This window comes from Carcharhinus amblyrhynchos, chromosome 10 (genome assembly GCF_965287045.1).
Source record: "Carcharhinus amblyrhynchos chromosome 10, sCarAmb.v2.hapA, whole genome shotgun sequence".
NCBI lineage: Eukaryota > Metazoa > Chordata > Chondrichthyes > Carcharhiniformes > Carcharhinidae > Carcharhinus > Carcharhinus amblyrhynchos.
This window is the reverse complement of record NC_137333.1, coordinates 12,066,173-12,080,273: the sequence shown is the minus strand read 5'-3', so window position 1 is coordinate 12,080,273 and position 14,101 is coordinate 12,066,173. Positions and strand designations below refer to the sequence as shown.

Here is a 14,101-nt window from a genome sequence, read left to right as displayed (position 1 = left end):
TCGCCACGTTTCAAATCCCCTGATCTCTCAGCGTCTATTCTATCAAGCCCCTTTAGGATTTTGTAGGTTTCAAAGAGCTAGCCTCTCATTCTTCTAAACATCTAAAGAGATTATAAACCCAGGTTATTCACCCTCTCGTCAGAAGACAACCTCTTTATCCAGAGACTTCAGCCTTTGTCTTACCAATGATGGATTACGTTCTCTGTTACTGGAGCGTCAGCTAAGCATCTCTTACTGTTTTACCATTAAAAGTTTTATTGTAAGTTAATTACACTTATGTTATAACTCACTGTGAATGTTTATTTTAATTTTAATATCCCAAGTTTGGGAATTGTAATCTAAATCACAGATCTAACAGTGATTATTCTTCAGTTATTGATCAGAAGGGTTAGAGGAGTTATTTCCCAGAACAAAGCTATTCTGTCTGAATTTAATTTACTAGATATTGTTGTGATGTGGGTTTTCCAGAAGTCTCAATGATGAGGTTGTGAGACTTGTATGTTTAGATATGAACTATTTAATGTTAGTCTTTAACTATTTACAAACCATGCATGGTACTGTTCCATGAAGGTTGGCTAATTCCAGATTGTTCTCTCTAGATTGTTCTCTCAGTCTATTCCATGTCATTCTATATACCATTCAGTGAGTGGTGCTATTCTCCAGTCCCCTGCCAATCCTTGCTCTATCGAGCACCTTTTCATTACAATGGCGATCAGGCACATAATGCAACAGATATTCCGGTGCCCCGATTTCCTCTCACAGTCCAAAGATGTGCAGGTTAGGTGGATTGGCCATGTTAAATTGCCTCTTAGTGTCCCAAGGTGTGTAGGTTAGGGGAGTTATTGGGATAAATGCATGGGGTTATGGTGAGTAAGTGCAAACTCAATGGGATAAAATGGCCTCCTTCTGTATTATAGGGATTCTATGATACGTTTATAAAGCTTGCAGTGAGTGAGTGCTTTTGTACACACAACTCCTCAGTGCTCAACATCAATAAAGTATTTGGCACAGCCTGAAAATGAACAGTAATGTTATAAGGCAACACTTTAAAATTTGCAGGAAAACACAATCAAAATCTGTATTACTGCACTAGATGATGCAATACTGAGATTTGGAGACCAGAAAAGTCCCAGCTTCAAATCATATTGGTCTAGCTGACTTCATCCAAGCAGACGTATAATCCAATAATGGCTCCGGGGAGACCCAGGATGGGGCTTAACTTAGTCACAAAATTGGTGCCCCTAAAATGGATCAATAGACTGTAAATGTTTGTGAAGGACACTATTAGCCCTTCAAGACATACGGAAACTTGACAATATCTTATTTTTCTTCCTACGTGAAGCAATCTCTCACTTCCAGGCAAACATCTCGTGGATTTTTATGTAGATACCTACGTTAGAATCCATTTTCTTGTAGAATCTGTTCCATCCTCATATTTCTGCTTATAATATGTCTACAAAATATTTGAAATAACTTAAATTGCTTTAAAGGTCAAACCTGAGCATTCAAAGTTCACTGCACTTGAAACAATTCTTGGTCTAAACATGCTTAACTCTGCATGTAAATTGCTAGTTCCAGAGTAGACTGCACTCTCTGGAACAGGAACAATGAGACATCTGGTGACCCTACTAATCTGCTGAATCGTATTCCAATATTATGACTGAAACAGATTTGTAAATCATTTTTGCAAAATGAAGATAATTATAACAGATTGATAATAAAATGTATCTCTAAAAAAACATGCAAATTGTGTCATAATTATAGTCCCTTAGCTGCAGCAGCCAATGATTTGATTAGCGTTATTTATGTTTCATATTAAGTGTGGTATACTGTGAAAGTTCTGGAACCTTAAATAGGTGTTTTTACATCTAATCCAACAGTTATTTAATTAAATGTTTACCGGTTGTGACAACAGTGATAATCTCTGTCTGAGGGTTTGATTAGAATTACAACAATGAGATTTCACTTAAACATTGTGACCTAAACCAGGATTTTCCACCCACGCCCATCCCCCAACCCCCTCCACTGGTGGAGGCAGCCCTGCCACTGGCTCACGGCACGATCTACCGGCAGAAAATCACAATCCTGATGCTTGTTCTTTGGGAATGAACTAGAAGTGCTCCTTGATGAACTGAGAAATAATGATCCTTGCAAAGCTATTGAAGGGGTGGGAGTGGAATGAGTTGTCTCATTCAAACATAGAATACTCCAAACGTTCATTTGGAGTATTCTAAGTATATTTGCTGGGTGGCACAACGGCACAGTGGTTAGCACTGCTGCCTCATAGCTCCTGGGACTTGGATTCGATTCCCGGCTTGGATCACTGTCTGTGTGGAGTTTGTACATTTTCCCCTATGTCTGCATGGGTTTCCTCTGGGTGTTCTGGTTTTCTCCCACAGTCCAAAGATGTGTGGGTTAGGTGCATTGGCCATATTAAATTGCCCCTTAGTGTCCCAGGATGCACAGGTTCAAGGGATTAGTGGATTAAATATGCAGAGTTACGGTGATGGGGCTTAGGTGGGATTGTTGTTGGTGCAGACATGATGGGCTGAATGGCCTCTTTCTAGGAGAGAATTTCAGTAGGGACTGTAGGGATTCTATGATTGCTGACCTGAGTTTGCAGCAGTTATTCTCTCCAATTAAATTGTTAGGAAAGAAAAAGTAGTTTTAAGGGATTTATCTTTATATTGGTAATTATCGGAAATAAGGTACTTAAAACTGTACCTTATTTCCGATAATTACCAATATAAATATTTAATATTTCTGGCCCAGGTGATTAAGAAGGCATATGGCATTCTTGCCTTCATCAGCCAGGGCATTGAGTACAGGAGCTTGGAAATTATATTGCAGCTATATAAAACCTTAACCAGGTCACATTTGGAGTATTATGTGCACTTCTGGTCACCACATTATCAGAAGGACATGGAAGCTTCAGAGAGAGTGCAAAGAAAGTTCACCTGGAGGATGCCTGGTCTCAAGAGTGTTGGCTGTGTGGATGAATAAACTAGGGTTGTTTTTAACTGGAAACACGGAGGCTGAGGGGAGACCTGATAGAGGTCTACAAAATTATGTGAGGCATAGATCGGGTGGATGGTCAAGATGCTTTTTCCAAGGGTGGAAGTGTTGATTATAAGAGGGCACAGGTTCAAGATGAGAGGGGGGCAAGTTTAAGGGAGATGTGCAGGGGATTTTTTCATGCAGAGAGTGGTGGGTGCCTGGAATGTGCTGCCTGAGGATATTGTGGAAACACCCTCATTTAGCACCATTTAAGAGGCATCTAGATGGATATGTCAATAAGGAGGAAATAGAAGGATATGGACTAAGCCGAATTTTATTTTTAGTTAGAGCATCATGATCAGCACAGGCTTAGAGGGCCAAAGAGCCTCTTCCTGGGCTGTACTTTTCTTTCTTGTTTGTTTTAGAAGGGTAAAACCTTCATGTTTTTAAACCTTCATGTAAAACCTAGTTAAATTCATGCTGGAAAAAGTTGTTAGTATGTGTGAGATTGGATAAATTCCAACTGTGTTTCTGTAGTGCTTAGAGAGAGTCAGGATGTGAGCAATAAATAAAAGGCATAAGCATGTGAGTCATTCTTAGCATCTTGAGTCTTATAAGATAGAAACGCTTTTAAGTTTTACTTTAGCTAATTTGTGGGTAGTTGGAGATAGGCAGTGAGAGAGAAGGCAGCTCTCAGAGCTCTGCTAGAAGCAGTTGGTTTAGAAAGCTAAAGAGGGAACATCTCTTAGCTTTGTTAGAAGAAAAGCCATACTATAGAGTAACAATTTAAGAAAATAAATGCCAGAAATCTAAAATGTAGCTAGTTACAGAAACTAAAGAAATAAGGAGAAATTTCCAAGAAGTCTGGAGTTAACAGAACAGAGGAAACTGGGAACCAGAAGCAATTACTTTTCAGTAAAGTCAGAGAATTGAAAAGGCATTGGATCATGATAGGTCAGAAAGATGTTGGCAGCAATGCTAATATTTGTGAGAAATTTACTACAGTTTGGGTGACATTATTTGAAATAACTCTGGAAATTGATGGATGGCTGGACCTCAGAGTTTGTGTGAAAGCCTTTAAGACGAAAGAAACCTGAAGGGAGAAGTGTAAAACCTGAAAGTGAAACCTTGAAGCAGTGAAAGGAAAGTGAAATTTAAAAGGAGATTTGAAAGTGTGACTTTTGAAAGTGGCTTTTAAAATCACTCAAGTGGGAGCTGGATTTCAGCAGGACAAGGTGGCTGACAATATGAGAATCACCTGGGGCGATTTTGAGGTGAAATCCACAGACATTCACTTTGGCTCAGAGTGGAGTATGTGTATTTGACCACAGTCATCTTGTGTGCTTCAAAGGGACATTGTGGGTTAATGAGACCACTGTAGCTGAAGACGTACTTTGTAATCTGAGTTAACCTTAAAATCTGTGTCTAATTGTTAAGCTATAGAGAGAGTGAAAGATTGTTGTATCCTAACCCAAATGTTTCATATTTAATAAATGTTTTTTCCTTGCTGGTAAAAACTAATCAGTGGTCCTGTGACTCTTTTCCTCCACGTTTTATAAAAAAAAGTAAAAGTTCCAGAGTTCATTCCGGAATCTTCCCATCCAGTTGTAACATCAACTGGACCATAACAAACACATAACCTAATGCACAAAGTTTCATACATAGCATATTAATTGGAGCTAGTGGGAGGCTTGGGTGGAAGGGAAAAGACACAGGCTGGGATTTTAAGATCTCGCTGGACAAGACATCTGTCCGAGGCCAACGGAGAATTCCATTCTGGGGCGGGCACAGTGGTAAAATTTTGGCCACAGAGTCTGAGGCAGGACCTTCCCAATAGATTGCAGAGGAAAGTAAGAGGGCGAATCACCCTGACATGTTCTCATATATATGTAACAGAGAGTAGCATGAGAAAACATTGATGTTTCACAGCCTCCCTTCGTATCTCCAGGTATGACCTGGGCAGCAAAACAAAAGAAAGGCAAGGAGAGGGAAAAACATAGAAAACCAAAAACCAAACATCTGCCTCATTGTCTTTTTTTTACATCTTATTAACGTTATGACTTTATGTTATCGCTCCAATTGTATCAAAATTGTCTGTAAATAGAATTGTTCATAGGTTATGGATTTCTTGAAGAATTTTAGTCAATTGACAGTTAACTAAGCTGTTGTAGGTTTTCTCACCAATGATGGGAATGATAATTTTTTCTTTGTATTACACAGTCCTGCCTTTGCTGCTGGTTCCAGAGGAAGACTATGATGCACGTGTTGCCTTTGGATGAGAAGCAGTCCTGCATCAAGTGGAAGTCAAATGGCATTGATCATGGACTGGACCACAGCAATTCACGTTCCAGTAATAAATACAGTTCATCATAAAACAGAGGCAGCATTCCACACATCCATCTCAAGGAGGAATGCTGGCACTGATCAAAACTGTACTGAACAAAATCGTATTGCTACCACAGTGAAAGACAAAGGTCCAAATTGCAAATCGTTGTCCTCTCCCAAAGAAAGGACAGATGCTGTTGCGTATTCCAGATGCATACATCACGCAAAGAAACACCATCTAGAAAAGCTCACACAGCCTTTAAGCGTTCCACTGCAGCCTAGAAAGAGTAACAAAATGGGGAAGAGAGTCAGCACAGACCAACTGATAGGGGAGACCATTGTTAAGGCACTTGGATGGTCTGACTCTGCACTTTTTTGGGCCTGCAGAACGTCCTCCAACACCTAAACTAATCTATCGCAAATTGTACCACTGATTACTGAACCTGAGCCACTAGATAAGATGACTTGGTTTCAATTAGCACATGCTGAGAAATGGGTTTCAGTAAGCTGAGTTAGTCATTTTGTCTGGAAAGCAATTTGCTTCAACTTTCCGAGCAATATTTCATTCATCTAATATATTTTGGGCTGGGCCCATTGCCCCTGTTTTGCTTTATTTACAGCCTACTCATATAGCTGGCGTACACGGTAAAAAGAATATTCTAACACCATCGTGCGTGTTGCATCAACATCATAATCGTGATACTAGCAGGCACGCAGCAATTATTTGAATAAGTAATAACATTGAAATCACATTATTAATAAAAAAACAGTTGGGCTGTGTGTATTCATGTGTGATTCTGCACTCCAGTGAATGCATATTAATCCTTGGCAACATTCTGCAATGAAGGCTTCGATGCACTGACCTTACTTAAGCAGTTATAAATTGGATTGCAGTTCCTGGGTGAATATGTTCTCTGCTTGCCCATGCTTACTCAGTGAAGAACTACAAAGGGTGGGATGGAAATTCCCTCTATGTTACTATTTGGAGAGAAATTGTGAATAAAACTGTGACAAAGATATTTATGATTTCATCGTCAATAGCAAACAGGAGATTTGCCAATCCCCACCCCTTTGCTGAATTGTGTTACCAGGTTATGTCAGTGTTTACCATTGCAACGTACCTTTCACCACCTTGGCTCAAACCAAAGGTGAGAAAGGCTTCATTTTCTGTGAGGAGACTGGTTTTTCAGCACATTAAATCACAACGTTCCTGATTGTTTCAAAAAAGGTGCATTTAACCATAACGTTTTGCAGTATTATTTTGTTAAGATATTAAATGTATATTTTTTAAAAAAATAATTTCAAAATACACAATTATTTAACATTTAATTGGCACGTAGTTTGATTCATAGTGTTATATCATCAATGGGGACAAAGTACTTTCTGAATTTCTTGTATATATATTGTTTATGACACCTACAGTTTTCAATTAAGCTCGCTAAAGTGCATATCTGAATATAAATTGTCCCGACCACAGGTTGCATGTTCCAGGAACGGTTTCTGTTATTGCTATTTGCGAAGAATGTGTTGAAATAAATGATTGCTCCACGTCCGAGAATGTGACAATGTTTTCATCTGCAAAGTGGTGACTTATGCCTATTATTCTTTTCTATTTCTCATTATCATTTAGTAATTTTATTGTAAAGCATTGTGTTTTTCTCCCTAATGCCTTTAACACAATTCAAATGTGAATGTTTCATACAGAATAAATTACAATTTATTAGTTAGTTTTTTGCCTTCGGTCTGAACCTTCTTTCTTCATGAAAAGAATCAGCCTATGACGAATGTTCCATTTTCATTTTATCGCTGTAATCTGCTGCAAAAACGACCCTAAATTATATTTAAAAATGTTAAACTGGTAACCTGCTGAGTAAGAAACAATCATTGATAGTATGGGGCGCAACAGTGAGAAATCCTGCCAATGCACAGTGGGGCAGTGGGGAGGGAGAGGGGTGGCAGTGGAATTTTACCGTTCTGCCCCCAGGGGAATTGTAACAGGTGAAGGGCAGACCATGCAAAGGTGGGTGGGATTTTCCAGCCACAAAACTGGAAAATCCCACCTAGTAGGTTCGTTAGCAGATGTAAATAAATTATATGAATCAGTTTGACCCAGTGGCAGTGAAGGAACGGTGATATATTTCCAATGTGCCAAATGTTTCCACGAGTAGGAAAAACTAGAACCAGAGGGCATAACCTCGGGCGAAAGGGGTGATCCTTTAAAATAGAGCTGAGGAGGAATTTCTTCAGCCAGAGAGTGGTGAATCTATGGATCTTGCCGCAGAAGGCCAGGTCATTGAGTGTCTTTAAGACAGAGATAGATAGGTTCTTGATTAATAAGGGGAACAGAGATTATGTGGAAAAAGCAAGAGAATGGGAATAAGAAAAATATTAGCCATGATTGAATGGCGGAGCAAACTTGATGGGCTGAGTGGCCTAATTCTGCTCCTATGCCTTATGGTTTTATGGTCTTATGGTCTCATGAAGTGAGTTTGCAAGACAGGATCTTGTAATAAGTGGACCACTTGCGAGGGTGAAAGTTGTCCCCAGAGCCAGCGTCACAGCCTGATTGGTTGTTGCCAGCTGAAAGTTTTGTTGGCTGCCTGAGAAGCAAAATATCCAATCAGCCTATGGCAGGAGAGAGTACGGTACCAACCGAGACAGAGGAGGTTGCAGCATCAGCACCAGAGAAAACACCAAGTGTGACAGTTTCTACAGAACGTACCTCAGCAGAAGCAGCCCAGTCGGAGGAGCTGCGTGGCTCTTCGAGAAAGTGAGAGACACTGGACTGATTAAAAATATTCATAGTTGTAAATTATGGGAAAAACGTATAAATTAACTATCATTCTCTATGTTGAGGAAGTTGGGGCGGGATGTAGTAGATATCCGCTTTAAGGGTGATCTATGGAAGGGTCGTGTGACTTACTTGTCCAATTGGTAACGATAGCACCCGAGCTGAGCATGAGCTTTTGCTCAGTTAGATTCCAGAGGTATTGAGTCTGCCTCACCGTGTAAATAGCTATTATTGTTCCTAAACTTTAATTCTTCATTTATAAGAATGGAGCTAAGTTACCACTTCTGGCTCTCTTGCAAACATTACAACCAGAAGTATCAATCTCCCAGCCCAGTTCAAATGAAACTATGCCCCTCTTATCAATGCTGCATTATTCCCCTCCATAATTCTGATCATCTGACTTTGTTTCGAATGCTTCGTGTGGTCACACGTACACCATTCAATTTTTGGTAATCTTTCAATTGATACCACTTTCTTCACCGTGCCTCTGTAAACTTCATTTGCTTTTTTTCCTCTTTCCCAAATCTTCTGCCTTTTACTGTTCTTTCCGCTCACCAATCTTATGGCTTGCCTCTCAACTGCCATGTTAGTTTAAACCTTGCCCTGCAGCACCAGACACTGGACTCAGTTCAGCTGATGTCCATCTAAACCACTCCCTTTATCGAACTAGTGCCAGTCTCCACAAAATCTGGATGTTTTCTTTCAAACTATTTCCAGCCCAAAAATCTGAAGTATCCACTCTTTTATTGCCCACAGTTCCCTGGGGATTGGTTGCCCTCAGCTGCCTTGTCCATTATCCATACCAGATCAATATGAGTAAGTGAGCATTAATGGCAATGCTGGCAAGTTATTCAACAAAGCCGATATCACAGCAGTGCCCAATCCTGCACTCACTCAACATCCCAACACTGAACATCATTACAGCACACTGCACACACAAACCTGCAGCACCTTGCTGAATAACAATCAGGTTGCTTGCTTTTCTCCCCACACCTAGTGATAGACAAGGTTGAATTTCATCTCTTCCCATAGCAAGGTTGTTTTCCTGGAACAGGTCTTTAGCAGGTCAGAGGCTAGCAATACTGCAGCGAGTAACTCACCTTCTGACTCCCCAAAGCCTGTCCACCATCTACAAAGCACAAGTCAGGACAGTGATGGAATACTCCCCACTTGCCTGGACGAGTGCAGCTCCAACAATACTCAAGAAGCTTGACACAATCCAAGACAAAGTAGCCCACTTGATTGGCACCATGTCCACAAACATTCAATCCCTCCACTACTGACGCTCAGTAGCCGTTGTGTGTACTATCTACTAGGTGCACTGCAGCAATTCACCAAAGACTCTTTGACAGCGCCTTACAAATCCACAATGACTTCTGTCTAGAAGGACAAGGGCAGCAGATATGTGGGAATATAACTGGTGCAAATTCCCCTCCAAGCCACTCACCATCCTGACTTGGAAATATATCATTATTCCTTTGTAGTCACTGGATCAAAATCCTAGAATTCTCTCCCTAATGGCATTGTGGGTCAACCTACAGGACCCAGACTGCAATGATATAACAAGACAGCTCACTGCCAACTTCTCAAGGGCAACCAGGGATAGGCAATAAATGTCGGCCAGCCTGTGTCGTATAATGCCACTGATCAATTCAGGCTGGAGTGTGGAATGCATTGTGTGAAAATTTCTACAGTTCCCGCATGAACTTTGAATGTGGTCAAAGCAGGTTTTCCATGAAATTGTTCAGTGGAGGAGCTCATACACTCATAGCCCTGCATCACGTTGGCACACATCAACTGGATGGATGCCTCCAATCTCTGCCCACGTTTCAGCAATGCCTCAGGGAACTCTGCCATATGGGAGTGCATCTCTGTTGCTGCTGGATGTACAGCCCCCTTTCGTGTGATCCTGTGCCCAGTTGAGAAGGGCGGTGTCTGTCCTCGACTCCTCCAAGGATGGGGGAAGGGGGGGATTGCCCACAGCTGCCTTTGCTTCTGTCACCTCCTCTTGCTATACCTTCTCCTGTGCTGACTGGTTTTGTAAGATGAGATGTCATTAAGTCTGAGTATTGCTTTGCCAGTGTTTGGCCCAGTAATGGTGAGGGAGTCAGTCTTATTGCCTCAATATCTTGGGGAAGACACAAGAACAGATTATAAGTGTCAACCTTGGACAGCAGAGACCTCTGCAGTGCTGAGACTTTGTAAAGTAGCTCAGTCTTCAGCATTCTCCCTGTGTCTGTGTGGGTTTCCTCCAAGTGCTCTGGTTTCCTTCCACACTTCAAATATGTGCGGGTTAGGTGGATTGGCCATGCTAAATTGACCCTTAGTGTCAGGGGGACTCGCTAGGGTAAATGCATGGGGTTATGCGTATAGGGTCTGGTGGGATTCTGGTTGGTGCAGACTCAATGGGCCAAATGGCCTCCTTCTGCACTGAGGAGCCTATTCTATGCTGGGCTAATTGGGGTGACATGACATTAATGAACACATTGCACCCTCTAATCAATATCTCCAACACAAATGTCCATCTTGACTTGCGTGACATCCACATGGGCAGCAACCCTGACCATGCCCATGACTGCCCCCTTCCTAGGCAGTGTCGATATGGAACTCCTGCTCCTGTATGGACCCTGTCTCCGGCATTAGGAAACTGTTTCTCCTGCAAGGACAAAGGAGATGAGAGAGAGAGATAAGGCAGTGTGATGGCCAAGTCAGCAGCCCCCATTCATTGCTGCATGTCTCAGTGCTGGCTGGTCCTCAGCGGCACCATGGCCCTGGAGTCTTCTGAGCAATCAGTAAGTATCCTAGGCTGTGGCTCCCTCCCTGACCACTGACCCCCATCCCCTGACCACTGACCCCACCACTGACCACACCCCCTGCCCCCTGACCATTTAACTTGAATACTTACCTTTTAACTGGCCAAAGGTCATTGAAATATAGAAACAGAGGAAGTAGGGGTAGGCCATTCAGCCCTTTGAATCTGCTCCATCATTCATTATGATTATGGCTGATCGTTCAACCCAATACCCTGATCCCCCATTCCCCCCACATCCTTTGATCCCCTTTTGTCCCAAAAGCTATATCTAACTCCTCCTTGAAAACATACTTGTTTTTGTTTCAAGGACTTTCTGTAGTAGTGAATTCCACAGACTCTTCAAACTCTGGGTGAAGAAATTTCTCCTTAAGTCAGATCTAAATAGTCTACCCTGTATTCTCAGAGAGTGACCCCGGTTTTGGACTCCCCCATCATCAGGGACATCCTTCCTGCATCTACACTGTCTAGTCCTGTTAACATTTTATAGCTTTCTATGAGATCCCTCTCATCTGAACACCAGCGAATGTAATCCTAAATGACTCAATCTTTCTTCAAAGGTCAGTCTGGTAAACCTTTGCTGTAATCTGCAGCAAGATCATTCTTCTTCAATACTTACCTGCTTTACAGCAATTACAGCAGTGAAAGAGTGGATGTGGTCTCTAGAATCTGCCGGAGCTAAATTGCTTCAGGGCTTAAGGATCTTTCGATGCAGGCCCCAGCAAGTTAGTGTAATTGTTGAGACTCGGCAAGTATTGATTTATTTCTTGTAATTCCATCAATGTTCATCTCTTTCCAGTGCTTGTAGGAAGTCAATCACTTGGCAAACAGAAGTTGTTGAGAAAAAGAGACATGCTGTTGAAGTTTTTTGTATCGCACTCATCAGGTCAGGTGCAAGGATGTCATAATTCAAAGGGAACAACAATTTATACTGCATGAGAATAGGGTGCTAACTGTTTGGCAAATTGATTCAGATTGGTTGGGGCATTGCCATGGAAACTGTGCATCAGTAAACTAGTGACATCCACAGATTTGCTTAATTAACAGATAGGTACAATGTACAATGCTTAAATATATCCTTTTGCTTTCAGAAAACAGGTCATTGTGAATAAATATATGTAGCTTCTGGTTAACATCGGTTAACCACATTGCAAGCCCAGCTAATAATCTTAACTTGACTGTTGATGTAATTTGCAGCACACTCAGGATTGTTCAACAAGTGCTGCCCAATGATGGAATGCCCTCTTGTCATTATGTCCTGGTGTTTGCAAATACATGCTGATTGAACACAGCCAATACTTGAAGTCTTGCCAACAGCCAGAGGAACATATTGGCCGGAGTTTTACCGGCATTTCTTCCCAGATTCAGGGGGCGGGCGAGGTTTCAGAATGGCATATTCCATTGGTCTCAGGTGGGATCACACGAACCTCAAGTGGATATGCCAGTAAAATTCCGCCTACTGGTTGATATGATTGCCCCAGTCATTGGGATGCATGACATACAACCTGGTATCATTCAGGCATTAAAATTCATACACTACATTATTCAATTATATGGCAGACAGAACATATTTTTGGCTTGATAGCAGTGTCCAGTTATCGGAACAGACCACTCCTGTTCTTGTTGCAGAGTGGGATGGCAAATTTCCATGATGAGCATTTAGATAATTGTTCATCATTTTATTTACGTTCATACAGCTTCTTCCTTCCTCAATTTTGAGTGCAGCTGGTGGGTAAGTGTGTATTGATAGTCTCTGTGACCTCTTCCCATGATAAGCACACCGCCTGATTAAGTCGACAAAGCCCAATTTAGCGCCTCCGCACACCATTAAATTAAAAGTCTGCAGGGCTTCCTGTGCGAGACAGGCTTTGCATCCAAATCTTCCCTCTTCCATCTGCAGAAATTTCCTTCCTTTACGGTTGGATCCACAGTTAATGGTTTTGTCCTTATCTCATTAACTGGTGCTTCAACAGAATTCTTGTCGGTACAGCCCCTTGTTGGTGCAGAGGGTCCAAGTTACTTTACTATTCCGAAAATCACTGGTACAAAATAGTTTTTTTCTTGCGGATTCATCAAAAATAAAAAGCCAAGACTGAAATCATACCTAAAGAGGAATTCCTGAGCCTCAAAGTGATATCACAAGGATATTGTTTAATGTAAGACTTCTATTTTAATGCTACCCCTCAGCGCCAGGGGCCTGGGTTCAATTTCCAGCTTGGGTCACTGTCTGTGTGGAGTTTGATTGTTCTCTCCGTGGTTTCCTCCAGGTGCTCCGGTTTCCTTCTACAGTCCAAAGATAAGCTGGTTAGGTGGATTGGCCACGCGAAATTGCACCTTAGCGTCCAAAGATGTGCTAGTTAGGTGGATTAGCCATGTTAAATTGCCCCTTAGTATCAGGGGGACAACCTAGGGTAAATGCATTGGGTTATGGGGATAGAGCCTGGTTAGGATTGCGGTCAGTGCAGACTCAATGGGCCAAATGGCCTCTTTCTGCACTGTAAGATTCTATGATTTTATGATTCTATCCCCTAAAGAAGAACACATGTCAACATTTTAAATCATCACATCCTCCCTGGCCATGCTTTCGATGTTTTCAGGCACTTTAGTCTGCTATTCCCTTATAATGATCCAAACTGAAGGTTAGCTGACATTTCATGCAAGGCTGAGCAAGTGGTTATGTGACGGACATTGGAAGGATTGCCAAAGGAAACAATTTGCAAGAGGGAATAATAGCTGTGCCAGTGGAAACATTTAGATATGAGTGTTTGTAGTTGACGAAACTGGAACACAAAACACAGCGTAACATGTACTTCAAATATATCTCTCATTTGTTACATTCTTATGTTTGAACATGACATCCAATCACACTGCAGGTTAATCCTTATTTCACGACTTATTTACCTTTCTTTCCAACAAAACAATTCCATGAAAATTTTATTAACCATTAAAAGCAAGAAATGCAACAGTAAATTGACCCATAAAAACTGTTTGGACATTCTGCTGGTTTTAAAATGGGCCAAATATTCACTCTCCAGATCATCAGGGCAGCACGGTGACATAGTGGTTAGCACTGCTGCCTCATAGTGCCAGGGACCCAGGTTCAATTCCTGGCTTGGGTCACTGTCTGTGTGGAGTTTGCACTTTTTCCCCATGTCTTTGTGGATTTCCTCTGGGTGTTC

General features: G+C 41.6%; 1 protein-coding gene across 1 annotated transcript in view; it reads left to right on the top strand.

Moving 5' to 3' along the window:
• LOC145349539 (endothelin receptor type B-like) overlaps positions 1 to 7,049 on the top strand; it is a 47,009-nt gene extending 39,960 nt beyond the window's left edge. Inside the window, exon 7 of the mRNA XM_080198131.1 lies at positions 5,218 to 7,049. Coding sequence (XP_080054257.1) covers positions 5,218 to 5,370 — 153 coding nt within the window. The 3' untranslated portion in view covers positions 5,371 to 7,049. The remainder of the gene's footprint in view (positions 1 to 5,217) is intronic.
• Positions 7,050 to 14,101: the final 7,052 nt, after the last annotated feature.